Raw genomic sequence first — 24,206 nt, forward strand, 5'->3', positions numbered from 1 at the left:
AGATTATTTTTGTAGCTTGAAACATGAGACGCATAACTACCATGCATGATAAATACTTACACATATTGTAATGACCATAGCATGATAGTTTAGACTTGGGCGTATACGGAGTTCATACCTAGCGAAGACGCAGCAGGCAGCTCTGGGTACCTCGTGGGAGACCCTGTTACGGTAGGCCCCCCTCATCTTTATTTCTAAAAGTGCAATATGTTGGATAACATGGAAAGAAGCTTGAATGCAATATAAGATACACATGTTTGCAGGTTTGTACACTCAGTTTTAAAAGGAGATTATCAGAGGAGGTATAGTAACTGGTAAATGCTAGATTGCAAGATTGCATTTAATTGCACTGACGACAACCGTCTGACTGCTGGAATAAAAACAAATCGCACATTGCTGGAGGAACCGATGAGCTCAAGAGATAAAATAGGTTAAGCATAAAGGAACAAAGCCACACCAAGATAACACCATCTTTGGCAGTGCGAGTCATAACCAGTTTTCTTTACGACATACATAAGACTCTCCACAGGAGGTTGCCGAGGGTGATTGAACCCACAAAGAGAAGAAAGAAGGGTGGGACTGAAGTCAGTGGCTACTTAATCAAGGTGCACTCAGCTCAGCTCACTTCTCTCTTTCAGTAAGACTAGTATTGGAGACTTGTCAATCGAGAAGTCCTGGAGGATCAAACCTACCTTAAGTTTTGTACCGTGCAGTTTGCATTTGAAAGTGTGATCTATACTGTTTTGCTTTGAGCGTTCTTTTTGTTTCCGGAATTAAACCTGTATATATTGAATAAACCAAATTAATATCTGAAGAAAAAAGGACTGTGCATTTCTTTCCTCAAGAAACAACTACTCACTACTTTTAAAAAACGACTTCAAGGTGCTTGCATTTTAGATGATTGAGCATTTAACTTGTTGATTTATGATACAAAATACTTGTGCTAGGGAGATTAGGCTACATTGCATGGTGGTCTCGTTTAACTTTTCAAAATACTTGCACACACAGGTTTAACATACGACTGGCTCCAATAGGTAATGAAGGATGCCCACCTCCCTGTCAATTATCAGCGAGGTGAGAATTGTAGTGGCTGATCACTACTCCTCTCAAAAATATTTCAGTTTGAACATGCCCTGGAATGACAGACAGTACATGCATTACATAAAATGGGTGGGCTTAGGAATTGGACAGAATTACTGTACAGTTAAAGTAAATGTGTGAGGTAGTGTTCCCATGTACAGTAGGCTAAAAGGTATTTTCAGTATCACACGAAACCAGGACTTCAAAAATTATTTATCAAATACATATTTACAGTACATACAGGAAGGCCCACAGACTTCACAGCACTTGAAATCACCCAAAACACTGAATAAATTCAACCAGCTCCTTTCTACAAGAGTTCACCTTCTGTACACACCCAAAACAGGTATAGGAAGTCACACTTTCTTCAGCATTGAAAGCCTATTTTTTTTTGTTTTTCGATGGCAACCATTTGGTAAAGTTAATTATGTTTACAACATGGCAAAATGTTAAAAAAAAAATAAAAAAGGCAAAGAGGATGTGAAAGGTTGCTGGATGCAGTGTACGATGGGAGTCATTCGCTAAATGCTCAGATAACCGAGTCTCCATGCCACAATAACCACATTAAACACTAATCACGGAAATGTGCAACCTCAACTAGCACTTACATGTTTCTGAACAAAACCTTTTACAGAACTGAAAATATTAATGTGGGAAACTGATTTTAGAGATTAAATAAAAGCTAGAACATGTCAAGAAAAGACTGATCAACAGGACAACTGGCCTCAGGAGACCACAAAACACCAATGTGTGTTTCAGACATTCATTGGGGGCCCAACACACACCTGTGGACGACACTGCAGTAGGTTTCCTTAACATTGTAGTTTGTGTTTGTTTAGTATATTTGCCAAAAGTCAATCAAGCCCTACCTAAAAAGGTATTTTTTTATATGTATGTGTATATATATATATATATATATATATATATATATATATATATATATATATATATATATATATATATATATATATATATTATATATATATATATATATATATATATATATATATATATATATATATATATATATATATATATATATATATACACACACACACACATATATATATATATATATATACACACACACACACACACAAATAAAAAGACAAACACACAGACATACAAAACATACATACATCGTGAAACATTTTTTTAATCACTTTCTATATTGTTACATCAAGCAGTGTGTTTATAGAACTACTCATGAGGGATGCAAATTCTGACACCTTACCAACTACTTTGAAGTTCTACACTGTACTGTATAGTCAAAAACATCAAAACAGACTTGAGGGTGGAAATGACTTTTAGCGGTTAGTCATTGTATGCTTACTTTTTTTTTGCAAGGAAAGGAAAGACTGAAAGTTAGTTTGCCTGAACATTATTCCCTGGATCCGATACAGTCCTGTAAATACCAAACACCCATCCGGTGCAGTCGAACATTTCCATTCCCAACAGGTTGTTGTTGGCAGAGAGGGAACAGCAAAGCGTTCCAAGCATTCTCATGTTTTATTTTTAAAGTAATTCAATGAACGGCTGTGGGGATGAAAATTCGAAATACTACATCAGTATGTAACACATTTAACTAACATCATTGAGAGCTTATACAATGTTTAGGTTTTTTGGTTGGCTTGTTTTCCCAGAAGCAACTTCAAAATGAGTAACGCTCTCAAGACATAACTTTTTTTTCTCTCTCAGTTGCAAGAGATATTGTCTGTTGCCCCAGAAACCAAGGTAACAATAGAAAGCTGCTTAGGATATATTGGAAAAGAAGGTCCTACTGACATCCAATACTTCATTAAATGTTCCAAATTATTTGAAAAATGGTCTCATTAAAACCCACAGCAGGCTGCTAGGAATATCTGGAGTCAGACTTTGTATTATACTGGTCTGCAGTAAATCTAATAAAGCAGTTGATTGAAACCCCCCAGAATGCCACAGCCCACACTTGGACCACAAACTACTTCATTCTTCCTCCATGAAGGTAGCCTCATTCCTATTCCCTGCTTCAATACTTCATTCACTTAGTAACTATCTATCGGGGGAATGCGCTCCCTTTATTCACTCTGGTGTTGACAGTAGTAATCACATTTTGTACATACCACTGGCTCCATTATACCCAAACACACTGGCAGCCTGCCTAGTTCCTCCATCGTCACACTGCAATGAATAGAAGGACTGCCAAATGGCCCAGCTGTAGTTGCAAGAAATATCCAAGAAATAATCCCAGAAAAACCAGGAAGCAAGGCCCAACTGGAACTGGTCTGTTCCACCGATTGCTAGATATGCGTTACTGGCTTTTGGAAGATGCACAACTCTCTGAAAACTACCAACTTCGCATGTCCTTCGCAGACATACTTTCTTTTCAGGATTAACCTCTTCCGCGGGCGGAACATCGGTACTGCAATTACACATTATATTTCAAAAATCATGTGTAACATTATTACAAAAGCAAAACAGCAAAAAAAACTGACTCAATATCAAAAACGTTGTTTTCCTACCGTCAAACAGCGAAGGAATTATTCGAATTAGCCATTTCACCGCTGAGATATTCCCTTCGCAATGTGTCTAGTACCTCACGGTTCAAAAACAACTCAGATCGACTAGCTATGCATTTCGCTGCTCTGGCCTTACATGTATTTGTTGATGGTGACATCTCTGTGATCATATTGTAGGGGAGGTCACAAGCTGTCCATTCATACCTTGACTTTGTTTGTAGCCTAATCGATTGAAGAGTAATCGACGTGCATACGTAAACACATATTTGCAAGCTACAGCGCAGTGTTATGCACGTATGATCAAGGTTTCTTACCATTTTCTGATCATTTTTCAATTTGTAAAATTTCTAAAATCAAACGAAATGGCGAGCAGTGTTCCAAAGCATCCCAAAATAAGTCGATTCAGTCTTTTTGAACTTTTGGAGGAGATGAATAATAGCGAAAGTGATGACGAAAATGACTTTCTGGGTTGGAGAGCGCTGATTCAGCGTCTGTGAAGCAGCATTTGAAGATGGATTGGAGCCTCTTCAGGATTTGTAAGTATAATGGAGCCAAACTATTATTATTTCTTTAGGATTTATTATTATTATTATTATTATTATTATTATTATTATTATTATTATTATTATTATTATTATTATTATTATTATGCGTAATTTTCAATATGCATTTTTACTGTAAATGTTATTAGAAAATGCAACCATTTGACTCTCAAGGGGCACATAAAAATAACATTTTTTAAAATAATTTTTATTGCATAGTAAAGAGCAACACCATGTCTCATCTGTGCTGTGCTGCTGAATACGGTCCCTGATCTTTACGATGCAATACAAGTTGCAAGAAGTAATTGTTGCTTCCCGGACGTTTTTATTATTTTCTCATTGATGTTCATTGATTTAGATTATTGCATGGGAGTGTTTAGCAAACTTTTTTATATTTCACCTAGAGACAGTGTAGGTTTCTTAGCCTTTCAAGATAAGCTGTCTGCCTGCTCCAACAATCACTCACTCAGTTCCTTTGTTTGCCACATGTCAATCAAAGTAAAGATGAAAGGAACTGAGGTGTTTTCAGTCTGGCAGCCTGATTTAGAGCAGGAAAGGTGTATGCAATCTCATTATTATTATTATTATTATTATTATTATTATTGTAGACATTTAGAAGATGCCTTTATCCAATAAATCAACATATGTTCACATGTCAGCAGTGCTTGAATAAGTGTAACCACTTTATTTTGGAAAAAAAACTCATTATTTTGCTTCTTGACATTTACATACTTTCAAGGAAGTGAGTAACAAAAATAGTCAGGTACTGAAAATTCAGAGGTACAAAAAAATCTCAGTAGCAGCATTCTCCTGCACAAACACAGTTATGTGAGAGCAATGTGCCTGATAGTTGTGGCATATGAACTGAGAGTATTTGTCATGCATACTCATCATGGATACATTTTGGCCACCCCAAAGCTCTCCAAAAAGGTCACCTTTTGAATGAAATATTGGACAAAAGTAAAAAAGGGGATTACAAAATCTAATTCATGTGGCAATGTATAGCATGTAAGGTGCCAGAAGGTAACCTCACTTTTAGATCTTGCTCAATAAACTAGTGTATGACTGGCCATAAAGATTTACACAAAATTCATTTTTGGAGAGGTCTGAGGACCCTTGGGACTAGCTTTGTAAAAACTCATGTAGAGTTTGATCCCTTTATTCAATCAGTTTCAAATGTTTATCCAGTGTAGTAGACATGCTGGGGAAGCAATGGAAAAAAATCTGGCTCTTCAAGTGCTAAAAGATGAAAAAAATGACGATAGAATATAAACAAATGAAAAGCGTTTCTTGTTTTTTATGGGTTTTTTTTTTTTTTTTTTTTCTCGATATCTCCTTCCAGTGTGGTACTAAGTAAGACTTATATCAAATCTGAATCTGTTTTAGTCCTAATGGCCAGGGGTTTACCTTGAATTCAAGCCCTGAACCATACCTGTGCTGTCTATACTTTGGAAGATAATGTGATTTATTTAAGGCTATAGCCCTCCAGGCGGAAATTGCCTGTAGGAGGCTGGGGGTTTAAGAGGTTAAGGTAAACAGCACAGGAGGTTTTTTTGTTATCTCCTTGGTTGGTGTGCAGGTTATTAGACTGCATTTTTTAAATAGATTTTTTTAATCCTCTGAAACACTGCAGAGTTGTGTTTCTTGAAAGCTCTGTTCTACTTACTCAAGGATTAGTACACAATGGACTGAATCGGACAATCCCACACCTGAATTAACACTAGAGTTCTCTCAGAAATAAAATGCCAATTCAAAATACCATGTGGTGTTGCCTCAGTAAAATAGAAATACAGATCAATGCTTATGAAAAAACAATAATGCTTGCACACTGTCAAACATTAACTAGAGTGGTCCCCATTAATTTTTAACCAGACTCTGTTGGGTTTGTTAACCAGCATTAACCATTAGAGTCAAATTTATTTCAACTGATCAACACCTGGTAATATAAGGAACAGTTTGATGCTGTCTGGTAAACATTTCAGGGCCATACACTAAATGTGTTTCCACACCAAATTGATTTCTAGTTTAAAAGGTCATGCTTCCGCCCTTAAGGAGGTTTGACATTCTTTTTTTTTTATTTTTTTCAGAAATGACTTTACAAGGAACTGTAATAGCATGACAACATCAGTCCTCACAACACGTCTTGACAACAGTGTATTAACCATAGGCTAGCACCAATATCTGATCTTGTTTTAGGAGTTACAGACAAACAAAATGCATCATGAAAAGTTAAATCGCTACAGTTTACAGCCAGAGAACAGCATATAACATAAAAAATGGCCATGTGTACAGTAGTTTGAGAAAAAAAAAAGATGATTCCCAAGATATATCCCTAAATAGGCAAGACAACTGTGTCAGAATTTGTGGGATAACTTTTCAAATACCCACATTTTGCTGAGGTTCATTCCACAGAATGCCAGTAATGTCTTTACAGAACAACATAGAAACATACCATTTAATACATTTTAAATACTATGTCCTCATAAAAAAATAAAAAAAATTGTTTCAGTACAACTAAATACTCTATGTAGGTATTGCCACCCTGCATAGGTAACCTTTTTTCTATTTTAAATATTCCACTGTCACAGAATGACCCTAAAACCTGTCTTCCCTCGTACTGTGCGAGCACCTTTTTTGAGTGAAAGGTGTATGCGGCAGAGATGGATGGCTCTTTGATAGAAACAGCTTAATGTATCTGAAGGCTTCCCAGTGATGATGGGAATGAGAATGTAGAGATGGGAGCCTGGCTAACAAGATTTTGCAGGTATTACTCTTTTATAGACTGTCACCGCTACTGGAAGCAGGACGATCTTTGGGATACAAATTGAACATTTGTGAAACTGCAACAACTACGGTAATGACTGTAATGTGTTTTAAAGAATTTAAAACCAGTAGAAAATATTATTAGCAGATCTGCGTAAGGCCTGTGTGAAGAAGTTCATTGCATTGAAAGTCAGACTGGCCTGCTGAAAGTTCCAAACCTGCCATATCAGGCAAAATAATCTTTTTAATTAGACTCAGAGCCTTAAAACATTCTGATCCAGTGAGACCAGATTGGCAAACTCTATGGAACAGAGTTAATATGCCAGAAGCAATCGAACGAGGATAGGTATGTGGTTCAATTATAGTAACAAAAAACAAAAGTATTTAAAGAAATAAGAAACCTAATATATTAACATTAAGTAAATGTATGAGCAGTCTTAAGTTATAATATTCAAGGGTGCATTTGCTGCCAAGCCTTCTGTGTATACCAGTGGAGTAAAATAAAATTATAATTTCAAGGAGAGACTGGTACATTGAAGTATCTGAATTAGAAATACATGTTATAAAATCATTTAATGTTAAATTTTTGCAAAACATTAAAAGTTTATTATAACAGAAGAGTTCACCTGCTTGGCATTGATTGAATGTTGTAAACAAATTGTTGACACATTTGAAATAATGTTATGTATACTCTGTGTTGGTTTAAGGGAATATTGTAGGATTTTATATATTTATACTATTTTGAAGTCTAGTATAACAGCAAAAAAATATTATAGAGTCTGTGTAATTCTGTGTAAAGAGAGCGCACTGGCTTGAGGTCACGCTGAACAAAAAACCTGTGAAATGAGCTAAGCTTTCCCTTATTTAACCCTTTGCAGTCCATTTATTCAGCGCTGGTCAGGTGCGTCGGGTCCAATTATTTTCACACGCGCTGTTTATTTTACACATGCTGTTTAATTTTTTTAAAACAGGTTTAAAAGGCTTTGAATCGCAAAACGACACTCAGTACTGTATCTCCAGCCAAGCCCCACCCCTTGTTCACTACATTTTTCACATACCTCTTTACTGATAATCCTCTCGGTTTATCACCAAAGAGTATATATATATATATATATATATATATATATATATATATATATATATATATATATATATAGACACACACACACACACACACACACACACACACACACACTACTGGTACTGTATTTTTTGGGTTAATCAGCATTATTCTTTTTCCTTAGAGGTGTGGTCGTGGTAAACATGTTTAGTATGTCACATCCAGACAAACCTACTTTGAAATGCTTTTTGCTAATCACTGCTGTAATCTTGTATTCAATAATCTTGTGAAAATGTTTAGGCTAGTTTGTAGTCACAAAACACAATATCATATGTACAGGTGTGGCCTAGGGGCAATTCCAAACCATCACAGCATGACTGGCAAAGCCTTTTGTGCAGAAGATATACCTCTGCATAACCTTGATAAGAGTAAAACCTAAAGGGAAGACGGTTTACAGTTGTGGAGAAGCATGAAACCCTGATTTGCAGCTCTTGCAGTTGTTGCCCTGTTGTGTTTAACACAACTGTACCTGCCCACAGTGTAAATGCAGACCGATCCTTCTAATATTTAAACAATGTGCTCAGGGGTAACAGATAATAACATCTCATAATACCAAAACCCCAGCTGTGTTTAAATATAAATTAACGAAAAGGATATTGTAAAAATCTCAATTTACAACCAGAACATTACATGTTAGTGTTCAGACACCAAGATGAGTTAATTTAAAAAGGGGAAGCACATTCCTGTTATGATAACGATAACTAAAATGTCTAATGAACATAAATCATATCCGTTAATAGTAACTATTAAAAAAAAATTTAAAATGATAACGAAATAGTAACAAAAAAAAAATTTAGTTAGCCTTGCTACTTTGATTGTAAATCGGTAAAGCTTGTTAAACGAAATCTTATTAAATAAATTTATAGAAGATACGTCTGTAAAACCACTTGCTATTTTTTATTTTCTTACCAAAAATAATAATTAAGAAATCGTTAGTTTGTGTAGTTTTTATACTTGTGGTTTGTCCCATTCCGCTCTTAATGGCTAGATGTCCATGTCAGTCAACTCAGTGGTCCCTTAATAGGCTACTGCAGTTTCGTTGTTAGCCATTTCATCCTTTGACAGATCTCATTGACTGAAGCAGCGCTAGAATGCCTGTGGCGGCTGAAGTATCCATGGCAGGACGAAGCAGGCCCATCTGCCTTGCTTTCCAGTGACAGAGTTCAGCTGTGCTTGAACTAGGATTGGGGTAGACCTCAGACTACATAACTGCCAGTTAGTCTGTTCAGCTCTCTAGTTTTGTTCTGTGCATATTATTTTACCTGTAAATTTGTGCTATAAAAAGTCTGTGTAATACACTTTTATATGCTGTGGTCTCTGCAGTTTATTTGAGACAATTTTTACATGTGTGTAGGATCTTTATCTATACGTATAGCTCCACTGTGACCAAATGTTATTTCAATTAGAATGTTGGTAACCAGGGCTTTGTTGCATGCTGAATATGAAAATGGGGTTTCGCTAAATGAGATGTTTCTCAATGGCACAGTTTATTTATTTATTTATTTTTTTAAAAGAATAAACATTGATTTCACCCATTCTCTGCTTGAATGGAAAAATAAAGATTGAAAAAAACGGTAAATTCTTTAATCAAAAGTTAAACAAAACAAGTGCTATATTACATGTATGGAATGAAAATCTATCTTGCAACAAAGCTGTTATCTGAATATGGAATGGTAATGCAAGCCTATAGAAAATGTACAATTTAATATGAGTTTTTGTTTCAATATGGTCCATATTCATAAAGCATTTTCAACCAAAATCAAAACATAAGCACCTCAACTGCCTATAGGGACTGTTAAATTAGCACATGAAAGAAAGATTTATCTGAGACTACAACTTCTTTGTGTCGTTTTCTAATAAGGAAAAAAGGCAAATGCTTTATAAATATGGCCCTACAGTATGTTTTCTCCAGATCTCTAAGAAAGCATGTGAGTATTAAAGTGTGTGGAAGGCTGTATAGAAAGACTTGGCTAGTAAATGGTAATCTCTGATCAATACATTTTTGTGGTCGGCTCTAAGGAATGTACTGTGAAGAGGTGTACAGCCTGGCATTACCCAAGTTATTTTTACCTAGACAGATTTCAAGGTCATCATCACTCTGTTAACTGTAATAATAATTACAATTATATTTACTTAACTAATATCTATAACCAAAATTAAACTAATAACTATAACTAAAATAAAAAATTCACAATTACAACTAAACAAAAAACCATACCTAAAAAAACACTGGTGTTAAAAGAAAGCACATTAAATACATGTTCAGTTTTCTCATTTCCGTCTGGGGGCCGGCTAAATTGCCATCTGCTTTGCCAGATGAGCCGCCTAAAATAGTTATTTAAAAACAAAACAAACAAAAAAGTTTACAGTGCTCGTATGTTCCAGTGAATAGTATTCAAAATGTTTATTTTCTTTCAGTAAAACAGCAGCAATTTCCACAATTCATTACGTATGTAAGTCGAGTAAAACATTCTTCCTCTGAGGGCATTTAGTTTCCGGGCTTATGTTTCCATGGACACTATGAATCGTGATGGACCAATCAGTTTCGAGCTTCCAAGTCAGTAACCGTACAGAAAAGTTATTAAAACAAAAAATATCACTATATGAGCTATAAGATGTACCGGTTAGATCTTTTGCTGCATAATCAGTTGCTGTAAAACTGTAGTCTAGTAATATTATTGACTGTTTACACACAAAACGTATACAGATAAGTACACCCACACACAAAAAAAGGAAAAAAAAAAAAAACACAAATACGCATAAACACATACTGTGATTACACTATGTAACACAATTTTTGTTCCTGGGTAGTAAGTGTTATTTCCTAATTGCTTATGCCTCAAAAGTATAGAAAATGGCTATTATTCCCCACAAACTTTGCTTTTGTGACCAGGGCAGTGATATTTTGAAATATTGCTATTTCCAATGGGAAAACGGGCAAATGTGTGTCTTTTCGTTCACATAAAGTCAGAAAAAAACAACATATGAATCCAAATTAACATGAATTTATACTAAAGTAATACAAAAATGACTACAAAAGATTTAGAAGTGAGTAGTTTTTGGAGATTTACAATTATACTGGATTTACTGTATATAAATAGCAGAGCAGTACTGGCTTAATTCCATTACCCCCAATCCTGTGTACAGATGTCACCCGTGCATAGAACACCATACCTAATTTCAATATTCAAACATTTTACAAAATTACAAATACCATATTACTATAATTTGGCGCCGCTGTGTTTATTTTAAATTGATCAAAATGACTGCGGCGCTTAAAAGAGAGCTGCCTTTATTAATTATACAACAATTTTCAAACGCTGCAATATTTTATTAAATGATTTATGACATTTTAGAAGTATTGCAGTTGCTTATTTTCAGTAATACAGTAGCCTACCTGTATGTAGCAGCATGTGTGGCTAACCTACTTTGACTACAGTACATTTATCAGTGACAGTTACCGAGAGCCTATTAGGTGGAAGTTGGAAAGTCAGGGAGTACTGTACTAGCGAATCACGAGTGTGTATTGATTGTTAAGGGGAGGGACAATGTTGGTGTGACAGTTAAATCCAAGACTGTGACTTAGTTATTTTTCTACACCAAAAATTACTTAAGAATATCAGATTGATTTTTGCAAAAACTACAATATCCTACTCGTTTTTTTTTTCTACTGTAACTTGCTTGTTTGTAATTTCACTGCAAGAGAAGCCAAAACTAAATCTTCTCACAGATAGCAAGCACATTGTTTTTATTTGTACAGGATTGATTACAACTGAACTAAAAACAACAAAACCACCTATAAGAACTTCAGAAGGACTGGTGTTCTATACGTAGTTTATCTTGCATTTTCTTTCAGAACTGTACTACCATAAAATAAAATGTGCTTACTATGTGTGTGTACATTAGTTTGTAATTTACGTGCTAGATTGAGGCTCCCAACTCTCTGGGGGAAATTACATGTACAGTCAGCGTATTTATTTGTTTACTGTGTGTTTTTTTTAGTAGGGGGAGAAAAATACCTTAATGTTTCTTTATTGACAGCGGCATTTTTGAGGGCTGCCTCTGTTATAAAGCTGATATATGACTGGGGGCGTCAATACGGGGGCGTCTTTAATTCGAGGGCGGCGCCAAATTGAAGTAATACGGTATTTTTCGTTTTAAAGCTATTCCTGAATACAATCTTCATTTGTGCAATTTATAATAAGTGAATACATTGTGTATGTGTATCTTATATAAGAGACAGTTCATACAGTTTGAATAGCCAGAACTGCATAAGACGACATCTCTTATATAATTCGGAGATCCAAGCACCTCTCTAAAGTCTCACAAATACCACCACTACAAACAAAATCATGCCCACTATATAAATCAGAAAGTGCCAAGCATCACATCCCTTTGTCACTAAGAATTGTCCCCAGCCACTGTGTGATTCATTTAGCAAACTTGACCCTTATACAGAAACTTTAGTGATAGGGATTACAGTACTGTATACCATAGGACCATGCACTCACTCCAACAGCGGGGGCACTTCTGTCCAGCACACCACGAATCACAGAAACACAGATTTTCATGCCTGAGCCAGAAGATAAAAGCATACTCCTGGGTTTACTGAAGTTATTAAACGATAGTGCACGCATGTGGGCTCTAGCTCTCCATGTAAACACAAACATCTGGCAGTTGTTAAAAGGAGCTCAGCGATTTCCATCAGGTTTTTTTTATTTTCTCACCTCAACATTTCCCTTGTCGAGGCCAGTTTTTAACTGTATGATATACCCCTCTAGTTAACAATCTAGTTACTGTATAACTGACAGAGAAGCAAGAGTGCTTCCAACTGCAGCAGTTTGTCCCCAATCGCTGACACAAAAAATGAAGATACATTCTGAATGAAAATGTTAATCAATGTACAGGTATGGAAGGAGTAGTCTTTTGGCTCTTCTGTTACTCTTAAAGCAGTTACCACTTGAGATACAGGCCTGGTCAAACACTAAAACTCACAACCTAAGTGAAAAACTTGTTTTTCTAGTTTTAAAAAACTATAAATAGTTTTTGGGAATCTCTTTGGAAACACTAACATTTTCTTTCTAATGAGCAAAGTTATTATAACTAATACAAAATAAACTGCACTGTAAATGTTTATCATGTTACCGTTTACTTCCCACTGCTGCTTAATTATGTGTGGCATGTAAAATGTTTACAATATCTAAAACATTAACCTTAAGATAAAACTATAATAACTAACACTGAAACTTTTTTTTTTTTATTAAAGCCAATATTATTAGCCAAAGGGATTTTGTCGCTTTGCACTTTCTGTACTCGTGTTTTCTTCCTTCATTTTTATTTTGCAAGTAAAACATGTATCCGTTTCAACTAGCCGTTATTGCTGTCACTAAAAATGCAGCCGTGCCTAATAAATAAAACAAACACCATCTAAGTACAAGTATTGTGTTTATTATTTATGTTTACCAGAGTATTTATACTTCTAAAAAAAAAATGCCGAAATAATGTGCTTAACTGATTAGTATTCAATTGTATGGCAAGTTGAAAACAGCACAGAGCACTCTCCATAGGCAGAATCACCAGACCTCTGCTTCACCCACCCATCAGAATGGAAATCCACCCAGGTGCTATGTGATATTTCTGGGAGGGGTTTTGTTTTGTTTTTTTTTCATCTGCGGTTCACTTTAAGTTGCTAAACAAAAGTGAAATATTTATGCCCAGTGGTTTATACAGATTATATAATACCGTCAGAAAAAAAAAAAAAAATCTATTTTTTTTTACCTTCGTTTTTGTTTGCACTTCTGAGCCGTCCTGCATACCCCCCTATGACCCTTAGACATACCCCCTGGTTGAAAACCCTACTCTAAGCATAGTACAAGAAACTGCAACCATCTCCCTTCACTGCATGTTGGGCTCCTTTCAATTGTCATTACAACACACAAAGGTCTAAAGTATGGAGTAATGAGAATCGTCAGTCTGCGCAAAACTTGTGGCTGCTGAACAGAATTGAAAATGAATGTGTCAAAATGTGGCAAGCCAATGTATCTATTGATCTTAAATGAGGGAACTCAAGAATGCATAGCCAAGGAAGGAACCATATGGGAAAATACAGTATAGCAGCTGAAGTCTGTGTGTTTGTGGACAGCAAACAGTGGAAACAGCGCTACACAAATTATAACTTCATAATTACTTAAATTGAATGAAAGAGTTGTATGTTCATTGCCACCTTCTGTTAGTTGAACTAGTTCTGGGGGAAAAAGAAATTGTTGAACATTTATTTACGATGGTTTCCAGTCAGCACAACACCTGCTAACAAAGCTTTACTCTTTACAAGGTCCCACTAACGTAATGCTTTTAACAAATTACAACAAGTTAAAAATATTTCTGCCTGTGAAGCAGACCTGGAACACATCATCAGCTCTAGTTATCACACAAATCAATCAAATGGCATGCTTCACAAGAAACATGTCAGCTGTAAAAACAAACAAAGATTAAGAGCTCAAAATGAGAGTGTGCCAATTTAACTAGTCTACCAACCATTACCTCAGATTTAAACTTCTTCATAATCATCTATCACTAGCCCGGTTTAAAAATAGCTGTTACAAACATAATCTTGCAGTACTTGTTGTTCTTAATTTTAATGGATTATTAGAAGCCATTTTAGACCCGCTTATAAAAATGCATTGTATAAATTTTATTTTGAGTCCCACTTCAACATTAAGTTAGTATCTGGTTAAATCACATTCTGTGAATATTTAAAAAAAAATGTGAGTATGTAAAAAAACCTAGTTAAGCTATAGATTAAACATTCATATTGTTTTGCTTGAACTATTTTTTTGTTGTGTCATGCCTCAAGATGAAAAATGCAAATTTCAGACAAGTTCTCACCATGTTAGAAAGGTTAGACAGCTCTTTTACCTGCGCTCCAAACCTCATCACATGTAGCCTTGTTTACGTGTTATCATTCACAGATCGAGGAAGCACCCACCCAGAATGCAGTCACTTCAGCTGGAAGGACATACTGTACTTTAATAACCTTTTGAAACAATGTATTTATGTGGGTAGAGAACAACAACAAAAACTGCTTATTAGTGGTAAACCAATTTAGACTGGTCCAGATGGGAACCAGCACAAGTCTTTGGTGAACTTTCCAACCCTGTCAAATACACACAAACCAATTTAATACAAGACAGCAATTCAGCCATTGTTTGAAAGTGGTCCAGGCTCAGAGTTAAATCCAGATAATTAAATAAAAAACTTTACTCAAAGAAGTAGTAAAAACAGTTTGTTAGAAAGGAAACTGATTAAATACAGGCTATTTTTCACTTGCCAGTTCTGCTGTCCCCAGTGTGTGTATTATAGGTTAACCAGATGAAAGATAAGACAGTTTTTAAATCTGGATATTTCAATCCAGGTTAAAATTCAAAACTACACAAATTAGGTTTGGTGAAAACCTTGTAACAATTTGCTGTCAGGTCACTTAAAGCCTGCTGAAGTACAGAAAACCCTTCAAAAATCAGAAACAAAATGTGTCCTAGAGTAGAGTAGCCCACCCCCTACAGTATCTAGCCAAGTAGAGTAGCCTTGACTATATTATTATCTTTACAAAATGACAGGCATTGCCCAAGACAGGTTAACAAACAACCTCCTGCTGCTTAAATATATCAATGTTGTCACTTTAAAATTAGTCACAGCTATTCAAATGATTTAACAGGATAACTGCAACTTTTTGCTGAGAGTTCCACAACTGATGAACCTGTCTTAGTTAAACATTTAAATATAATCCAAATAATCTACAAACAACAAATAATGAACATGTTTGCTCGACTGTTAAACTATAAATGAGTTTGAGCATCATTGGAATGCATTACATAGAAAACTTGCATTGCTGAACCCTAAAAGAGACAATGCCAAGGGCCACAGAGCTATCAATATTTAATAAGAGGTATTAACATAGTGGCAACAAGATAAATACTATAGAACATTTTACAATGCAAGCTTCAGCTGCTATACACGGTTTGTTTCCTTTTATTATCCTACCAGTAAATTATGTAAGACAGATAACAATAAATGTATTTCTTGTTCAGTTGGCTTTGTAATAAATTTGAGTATTTTCTGCTGTCCGCTCACTGACATTTTTAGCGCCTTTCAATTTTTACCACCTGACTTGACCGACCTGGTCTGCATGTTCATTATTAGTAGTAGTATAATAATTGTTGTTAACTTTTTAGTTAAAGTTAATTTTTGCCAAGTACAGTACATCCCTTTGACGCTTTCATGGTTGTACTGCAGGATTAGCAAAAAATGGGTCTTGAAAAAAACTACAGCCACCTATGGCGCGTGGGACTGGATTCACAGGATACCATAATGTTATTTTTATGTCGGTGCAGAGAGACACATTGTAAAAGGTATGTATGTTTTTTTTAATCTTATGTCTTCTTACTTTTTATTCTACTTTATCATACAGAGCTACAATCTAATTCGAATATAAACGCCCTGTATACTGCCTGGAATACAAATATATTGTAGCATTCATTTGGAGTTCTCAGTTGTCCAGAAAAAAGGAAAATAATAAATAGAAGAAAAACAAAATCACACCAATAGCAGCTACATTGCAAGAATAAATATCACTGTAGCATGTGTTTTTAGTTTTTTTTTTGTCGTTCCACTGCACCCACCACCCCAATCTCTTTGTAATTTCTCATTTCACTTCCTGGTTTCTTGTATATGTGCTTTTTTGTGTCCTTTGAAATTTTACTTTAACTCATTCTGAAAAATGTGTTCCAGGAGTGCCTTTAACACACATTTCAAAACTACTGTTGCCCTAAAACGGGAGTAAAGTTAATACTTTCTTAAATACTTTGTAGTGATGGATGGAACCTGTTTAATATGGCACCCACCTGATCTGGACTTGATGATGTTGCTGAATTCACTGTTGGGGGCCTCATCAGGGCTTGCATCTTGAGTCCCAACTTTAGCCATTATTAAAAAGCCTTGCCCTCTGTAAAATGGTAATCCTTTTTAATTATCCAAGCACTCTTCCTCAGATTAATATCCCTTCATGTAACACACGTTGTTTTCACCTGAAAAAGAATTCACCATTTTAAATCAACACAATATTTATCTTAAGCCTACAGAGCACAACAAATCCTCAAACTAAATAGGAAGTTTCACATAATGCTTTTTAAGCTCATTTCCGGTTTCATTTTCCAGTCAATAATGATTGTTTTGCGACATCATTTAAAACAAACTGAACTCTTTCATATTACAAATGCAATTTATAAACATTGCATAGTTTGGCTTCCTTGGCTAAAATTGCACACCTGGGGCTGAATTGCGTGGACTGCCAACATGATTTGAAATCGACTGTATATTTTCATCCTTGAAGGTTTATTTACAGGCTTTTTCTTTGTTTTTGTGCTGTCACAGTAACCCTCTTAAAATGTTTCATCATCCCGGGTAATCAAATTAAACACAAATTAGGAGTATGTAGTTTTGTTTTTTAAACTAACCTTTTATCCTGAAATTCTATATACTGCATACAACTTCCCACAGGGCAAGGAGGAGTTGCGTCTTGCTGGCAAAACGTGTGTGTAGTTTGGGGGGGCTTTAAATTACCAAAATACCTCATATCAAAAAGACGCACAAAAGCTGAAACAAAATCACCTAATTCCCACATTCCTCAGGCTGTAAGATTTCAACAAGGGAGGGGCCGCACGTTTTGTAATCTAATATTAAATAGTTTTTCTCAGTCAACGTTTTTTTTTTAAAACATATTGACAATTGATCTATTGTACACATAGTTTAAATACTAAATGAGATTGTGGTATGGTATCAATACTATAGACAACGCTTTACAAATCAATCACACACAACTTTATAGATTTGTTCCGTTCCCCAGTTAGGTCAAAAATAACATCTGAGCCCATGTAGATACAGTAAGGTGAAGTGTTACAGTAAGTAGTACGTACAGTATCCTTTTTTGCTCCATACCCTGATCCGATTTATTTTTAAACTCTTCACAAGTTTAAGCAAACACAACACCGCCAATAAAACTGATTTATTTATTAGCTGGTATCACGTCAAACCAAAAACGCCAAAGTTCATGTTCAAATTGTGATACATTTTGGAAGTCTGTCGCAACAACAATAATATACACAGGTCACAGATAGAGTTGTCGATAATCTTTATTGTTGGTGGTCTAGTTTAACATATGTAATATACAAAACCCATCGGCGTAGCCTACTGCTGTGTCACCAACATAGCGGATTTTGCTGGAATAAGATCAATTAAAAAAAAATCCACATCAGATACAGTACTACAGTTGAGTAGATGATGTACTGTTAATCGTCCCGTCTAATTATGCTTTGTATTCTTATAAACTTTACATGTCATTCCTTCATTTTCAGTATTCACTAGTTGATTTAAACAAAACAAAGTACTTGTCACATAGTTTGTATTGTTTTGTTTTTATACAAAGTTTTGCCCAATTAACCATGTCTGTCTTTTTTGAAAGAACATTCAATTTCCTGATTGGTAACAAAAATAAAATAAACACAAAATAAATAAAAAATAAAATAAATAAATAAAAATACAATTAACAAAAAAAAAAACTCACCTGTTATCTTCCAATGTGTTTTCTTAGTCCCGTGAAAATGTACTGTTTACTTTAAAAACGTTAATAAAAAATTCGAAAAATGCAGCATAACCTTCACAAATAAACTATGCAACTCAAAAGCAACTGAAACGGACAGAATTTTCACAAATACGATGCAAAAACCTAACTGTTGTTTTTCAAAACAGCTCTTGTAAGTACTCGTCTTTAGTTGCAAAAATATGTTGATGTTTCTTGTCACGCATCTGTACTTGTGCGTTGGCTTTCGACGTGTTTTAAAAACTCTTGGTCGCTTTCTCCAAGCTCGCCCCAAACTTCTTGTTCCTGTTGCTTCTTTCCGAAGTGCTGGCGGCTGTGTAACCAGAACTCAGCACTGGGAACATGGCGCGGTCAATGTCACGTGACTGCGCGCCCTGTCAATCAACTCCCCGGTGAGCCAAGCATCCCAAGGGAAACGAGACAGACAGACAGACAGACAGACAGACAGACACCAAGGCTGTGTTCCGTGCTTTGACATTAGAGAACTGGAGGCACAAGGTGAATTTTCAAGTATATTTACCCATACAATTCATGCATACAAAATGTAAAACTTACGTGGATGGATACTGTAGCAGTGATTTTCATGACGTATTATTGTGCCACTAAATCTTGACCAAAAAAATGTGCATTATGCGTATGCCGTACATTGTGTTCTAATTAGTCTGGGAGATGTTACCTGTTTCACTGTTGTTTTCCTTAACCTGGCCTACTCTGTTTAAGGAAAAGAAAATTCAAGTATTTTACAGGCTATTTACAATGATTATGGATTTGTTTAAATACCTTGCCATTACAAAGCATGAAACTTTCAGACAATTTCGAAAATGAATTGACATAAACTTAAGGAATAGTGTTGACAGGGCCTACAAATAAATAGTGACTGAAGTTGTTACAACATAACTAAACATGCTGGTTGTTGTTTATATATTGAGTGACCCACATTTTAGGTTTTACTAAATTCTGACATTGCCAGTTTTTTCCAGTACAATACAGCGGCCCCAGTTTTTTTTATTTTCGCGGACGGTTAAAGTCATTACAAAAGGTTGACACTAAACCCTTCAACAGTACAAACTCGAAGTTGTTACCACTGCACCGTTGTTTATATATTAGAAACCCTTAGTTTTACGAAAATTACTAAATTGACAATGCAGTTTCACAATCCCATTAGACATACAGCGGCCCCAGTGTTTATATAAACTATAGTTTTTTTTTTTTTTTTTGTTTTTTTTTTTTTTTTTTTTCCATTTTCACGTTTTCATTTTTCTTTAAATCTTAAATTGTGTTTATTTCCATAACATTGTCATATATCAAGCTGTTCAGTCACCGCTTCCCTCTAGTGGCAATACTGAAAGCAGGAACTAGACTTTAAAAATGATGAATGTTTAGTGTGTCGGACTTACCAGCTTTGTTTTTAGAAAAAAAATACTTTTTTTCAGGGAGTTCAATGGACTTAGAAATACCAAGGTCTACATAGTGTTGGTTTTTTATAATGTATAAAAAAATGGCTCTGAAGTGCAAGCAATCTATCAATTGTAAATTGATTAATGCATTGCAATCGGAAATCTAAATGATCGCATTGTGTTTTTTAGTCTCATTGGGAGACGAGAGATTCACCCGCTATATTTTATTAGCAAAAAATGTGTTCTACTAGTTTCATGACATTACGTTTTTGTTGTATTTTTATTTATTTTTTTAAATAAATATCGGCCAATGCTTGCACCATTATAATTGAACTTTGTAGCTGCTGTTTATTTACATGATTTTAATAACTCACTGGCCAGAGTCTCTGTTTGCTTTAAAAGGATATTGTTTGTTACAATCAATTTTATAAACTGAGATTATCAGTACTCCAAATCCTACCTTCCATACAGACCTATTATTTTTAACAAGTGTGTCTTTATTTATTTTATCATCATTACAATGTGGTATTATTTACATTTGATTGTGTTTCCCTTATGACTTCATACAACCTTGTGGTGAGAAATTGTAACTGAACCCTTATTGTTAGGTAAACAAGTGCATTTTCTGATGTACAGTAGTGTGAATTTTCATCCACACTACTGTATTTCAACTGAGTGTTGTCTTGGTCTATGGCACACTCAATGTTCACTAGATAAGGGGTATAAATAAAATAGATAGAAGTGCTGTTTCTGATGGTGACAAATGTGGTGGTACATTTGTTTTAGTCTGTAAAATAAAAATACAAATGCTCTGAGGTAAATTTACTCTTTGGCAAATATATTCTTCAAATATCTGTTTGTTGGTTTAAACCAACAAATAAAAAAAAAAAAGTTGCCTCAGAGTGAATGATTCAGTAATTTAACGATGATATATATCATGTTTTAAACTTCAAGTCAATATTCTTTATACCAACTAGTTACCAAGGTATTTCTAAATCCTAATAATGTACAAACATGCAGTGTTATGTATGTATGTATGTATGCTACTATCAAGTTTTATGCACTTTCCACATTATGCATTGTTTTGTTTTTTTACTGTATATATTTCTCTGTAGTTAAAGTATTATGGATTTTCTTGTTCTTACTTCATCTTCTGAAGTGCTTTGTGATGGTGGTCCACTATGAAAAACGCTATATAAAATAAAGATTGATGTATGTATGTATGTATGGAATATTTAATTCCTAACAATTTCATAGCACACCAGAACAGGGCAAAAGTTATGCTGATCTGCAAGTGAGGTCATTTCTTTATCCTTTGTACTGGCCTTTGTGTGTTGCTTTTCTGCCGTACAAAGGGTTTGGTTTACTTTCACAAATTAGTGCTATGCTCTTTGCTCAAGCAGGTGTAGGGTGACAATGCAGGAAAGCTGAGAATGGAGCGCTTGTCAAAGGGCTGGAATGCAAGGCAGGCTGTTCCTTTACTGCCCTATACATACCTCTATACAAACAGGCTACTGAAAACAGCCTTTCCCTTTTCCAAAATGACACCCTTATTTATGTTCACTCTTAACTCAGTCATCCATTTCATTGCTAATTGACAAACTTTTTTTTTTTTTTTAATGTGAGGTGAATCTATTAAAAGTGTATTTTTTATTTGAAAATGTAAAGGGGCTTTAACTTCAAAATTACTTGCATTAACATTTTGAAAGCACTGTCATTTGTAAACTTTTTGTTGCAAAGTTGCAAGCCTACCTGTAAAACACCATTAGCTTATTGATTTATATCCAGAATTAAAATTGATTCTACCTCAAAGCAACATGACGGGGAAATAGCTTCAAGCCACTCCACCCTAGATCAGATTCCTTCAGTCAGTCATTATTGTAGTGACTTTCTCAGAGAGACGGTATATTCCTTGCAACACCCAACTGGGATTTAGAAAGGCAGCGTTTCACTGTCCAAAAAATAGTTTTCCCTCACCTCCCTCGGCAACAGTTGGTTCACAGCTTGATTTTTTAATCACAGGTTCTCATTGTATGCTGACCCCAACAACACATACAGATCAAAGGAAAAACAGGTGATCTTACACACCACTTAAAACATTCACACTGCCATCAAAATATCTGACAACAGGCAATAGACAAAAGGAAAACACATACAAGAGCCAAAGTTCGAGTATTGGTTTGGAGATACATGAGCACAACCAATCCATTAAAAAAGGAACATAACATAAGGTATTCATATTTTTTTAATTGTTCAAATCATGGAACTCTAACAGTTTTACACCAGGACTTTTCCACCCTTACCAAATGCCATTGTTCGAATCGTTATCACCACAGTGGTACAGTACGATTTTCCTATTTTCATATGCATTGGTGGGCTATATTCACAAAGCTGTAATTCATGAGTTAACTCAAGTCTGTTTTGAGAGATTAAGTAAAGTTGTATATACATTAATAAAACCAACAGCAGCCTAGAACCGCTTCATGAATATCAGATTTTATTTAATCCACCAAACAGACTTTAAAAAACCTTATTTAAATAACTGGTAAATTACAGTATTATAAATAGGGTCTGGTATATCATAAAGTATTAAACATTCTATAGAGGTAATGTGTTTCCATTCATAAATGTTGGTGTTAGTTTTAAATGTAATGTGTTGCCGTTAGCTTGTGATTGTGATTTGCTGGTTCTGCTAGTATTTAGGGTAGTACATTGGTGTTACCGTAGTATACGTGTGGATTTAACTGTTTTTGTAAATGCAAGTACAACAGTGTTGGTAATAGCATTTTTACAATGCGTTATATTGGAATTTTAACCCTTTGCAGGCCTATGTTGGACCAGGTCCAACATTACAATTTTCCATTTCTGGTCTGATGTCGATAGGAGCTGAGAGAAGCGGAAAAAAAAAAAAAAAAGGCGGATCTGAGGAATACACATACTCCCTGGACCACAGAGATAACATGGACACAAACAAACAAGATAGCTGCTTCCGCATCCAGCTATCAAAGAATATCACAGACATTTGTTGTTGATGTTATAGTAATAAAATAATGACTTGGATCGCATTATTGAGGAGTTTGGTGATAAAACAAGTGATCAGGAGATGATTTATCAGTATGCACAACTATGAAGAGGTATGTGATAAATACAGCAAACAAGGAGTGGGGTGGGGCTGGAGATGCAGTACTGAGTGTCCTGTTGATATACAGCGCCTTTGAAACCTATTTTACTTACAATAAAATTACTTTGAAAATAAATTGGCCATGACGTACCTGACAGGTGCTGAATAAATGGGCCGAGAGCGGGTGGGTTTACAGTTGTTTTCAAAACACCCACCTGCATAATATTCATCACATGAAGTGGGTTCTTTACAGTTAAGGTATACTTAAGCTGCTGACATATAGGGAAAGTTCTTATCTGACACTTTCCATTGTTCAAATGGTATTTTTAGAAACTCAGAGAGCAGACAATATGGTGAACTGTTGAAGCACAAAAACGTTTCAAACTGGGTCATACAAAATGGAGAAGCGCATTGGTTAAACGAATTTGATAGGATATAATCCTAAACCAAATGTTGTTTCTTTTATTACTGTGAGCCCTTGTAGTAGTCTTTACAGAATGGTGTCATATTTCAGGTTTAAGAACTAGTCAGCTTCTACAACAGAACAAGTAGCAATACAGAATGCAAATGAATCTTGACAAAATTAACAAGATGCAGAAGGTGCTGGCAACACCCTCATATATTCACCATGTAATTTGGCCATTCTACAAGCTAAGCCTTTCTAACTGTGTCTCCTTCATGCTCAGAGTTCTAAATCATGTACTTTGTTTTTCTGCATTGTATTGTGTTTTGCTTTGTTAAACTCTGCAGCAATCTCTATTCCCACCTTTTTGAACCACACACTTACCATCAGTCAAATCTTGTTTGTCTTGTATTTCCTTTGCTTTCCCCACTGGTAATGGAAATAGACGTGATGGATTACTTCTCATGGAATTTGATGCTCTTAACCTAACAGTCAGTCAACAGCAGACCACAGTACAAAAACCACACCCTAGTTTTGCACAACAGACAGTTTTCCTTTTTATTGCGTCTTAAATTTGCCAGAGGGATTGATCATTTTTAATTACACAAGATGGACCAAAAGAACTTCATGA

General features: G+C 35.2%; 1 protein-coding gene across 7 annotated transcripts in view; it reads right to left on the bottom strand.

Annotated features, from left to right (window-relative positions):
* Positions 1-18,956, bottom strand: part of LOC121315838 (utrophin-like) — a 245,099-nt gene extending 226,143 nt beyond the window's left edge. For 4 of the 7 annotated variants that reach the window (XM_041250318.1, XM_041250319.1, XM_041250321.1 and 1 more), the window contains exons 1-2: positions 18,619-18,953; positions 16,901-17,083 (exon numbers count right to left, since the gene is read on the bottom strand). In XM_041250318.1, the coding sequence (XP_041106252.1) occupies positions 16,901-16,982 (82 nt within the window). In that variant the 5' untranslated portion in view covers positions 16,983-17,083; positions 18,619-18,953. Of the gene's footprint in view, positions 1-16,900; positions 17,084-18,618 lie in introns of all 7 variants that reach the window. The other 3 variants (XM_041250320.1, XM_041250322.1, XM_041250323.1) reach the window with 2 other exon arrangements.
* Positions 18,957-24,206: the final 5,250 nt, after the last annotated feature.

Source organism: Polyodon spathula, chromosome 5 (genome assembly GCF_017654505.1).
Source record: "Polyodon spathula isolate WHYD16114869_AA chromosome 5, ASM1765450v1, whole genome shotgun sequence".
Lineage (NCBI taxonomy): Eukaryota > Metazoa > Chordata > Actinopteri > Acipenseriformes > Polyodontidae > Polyodon > Polyodon spathula.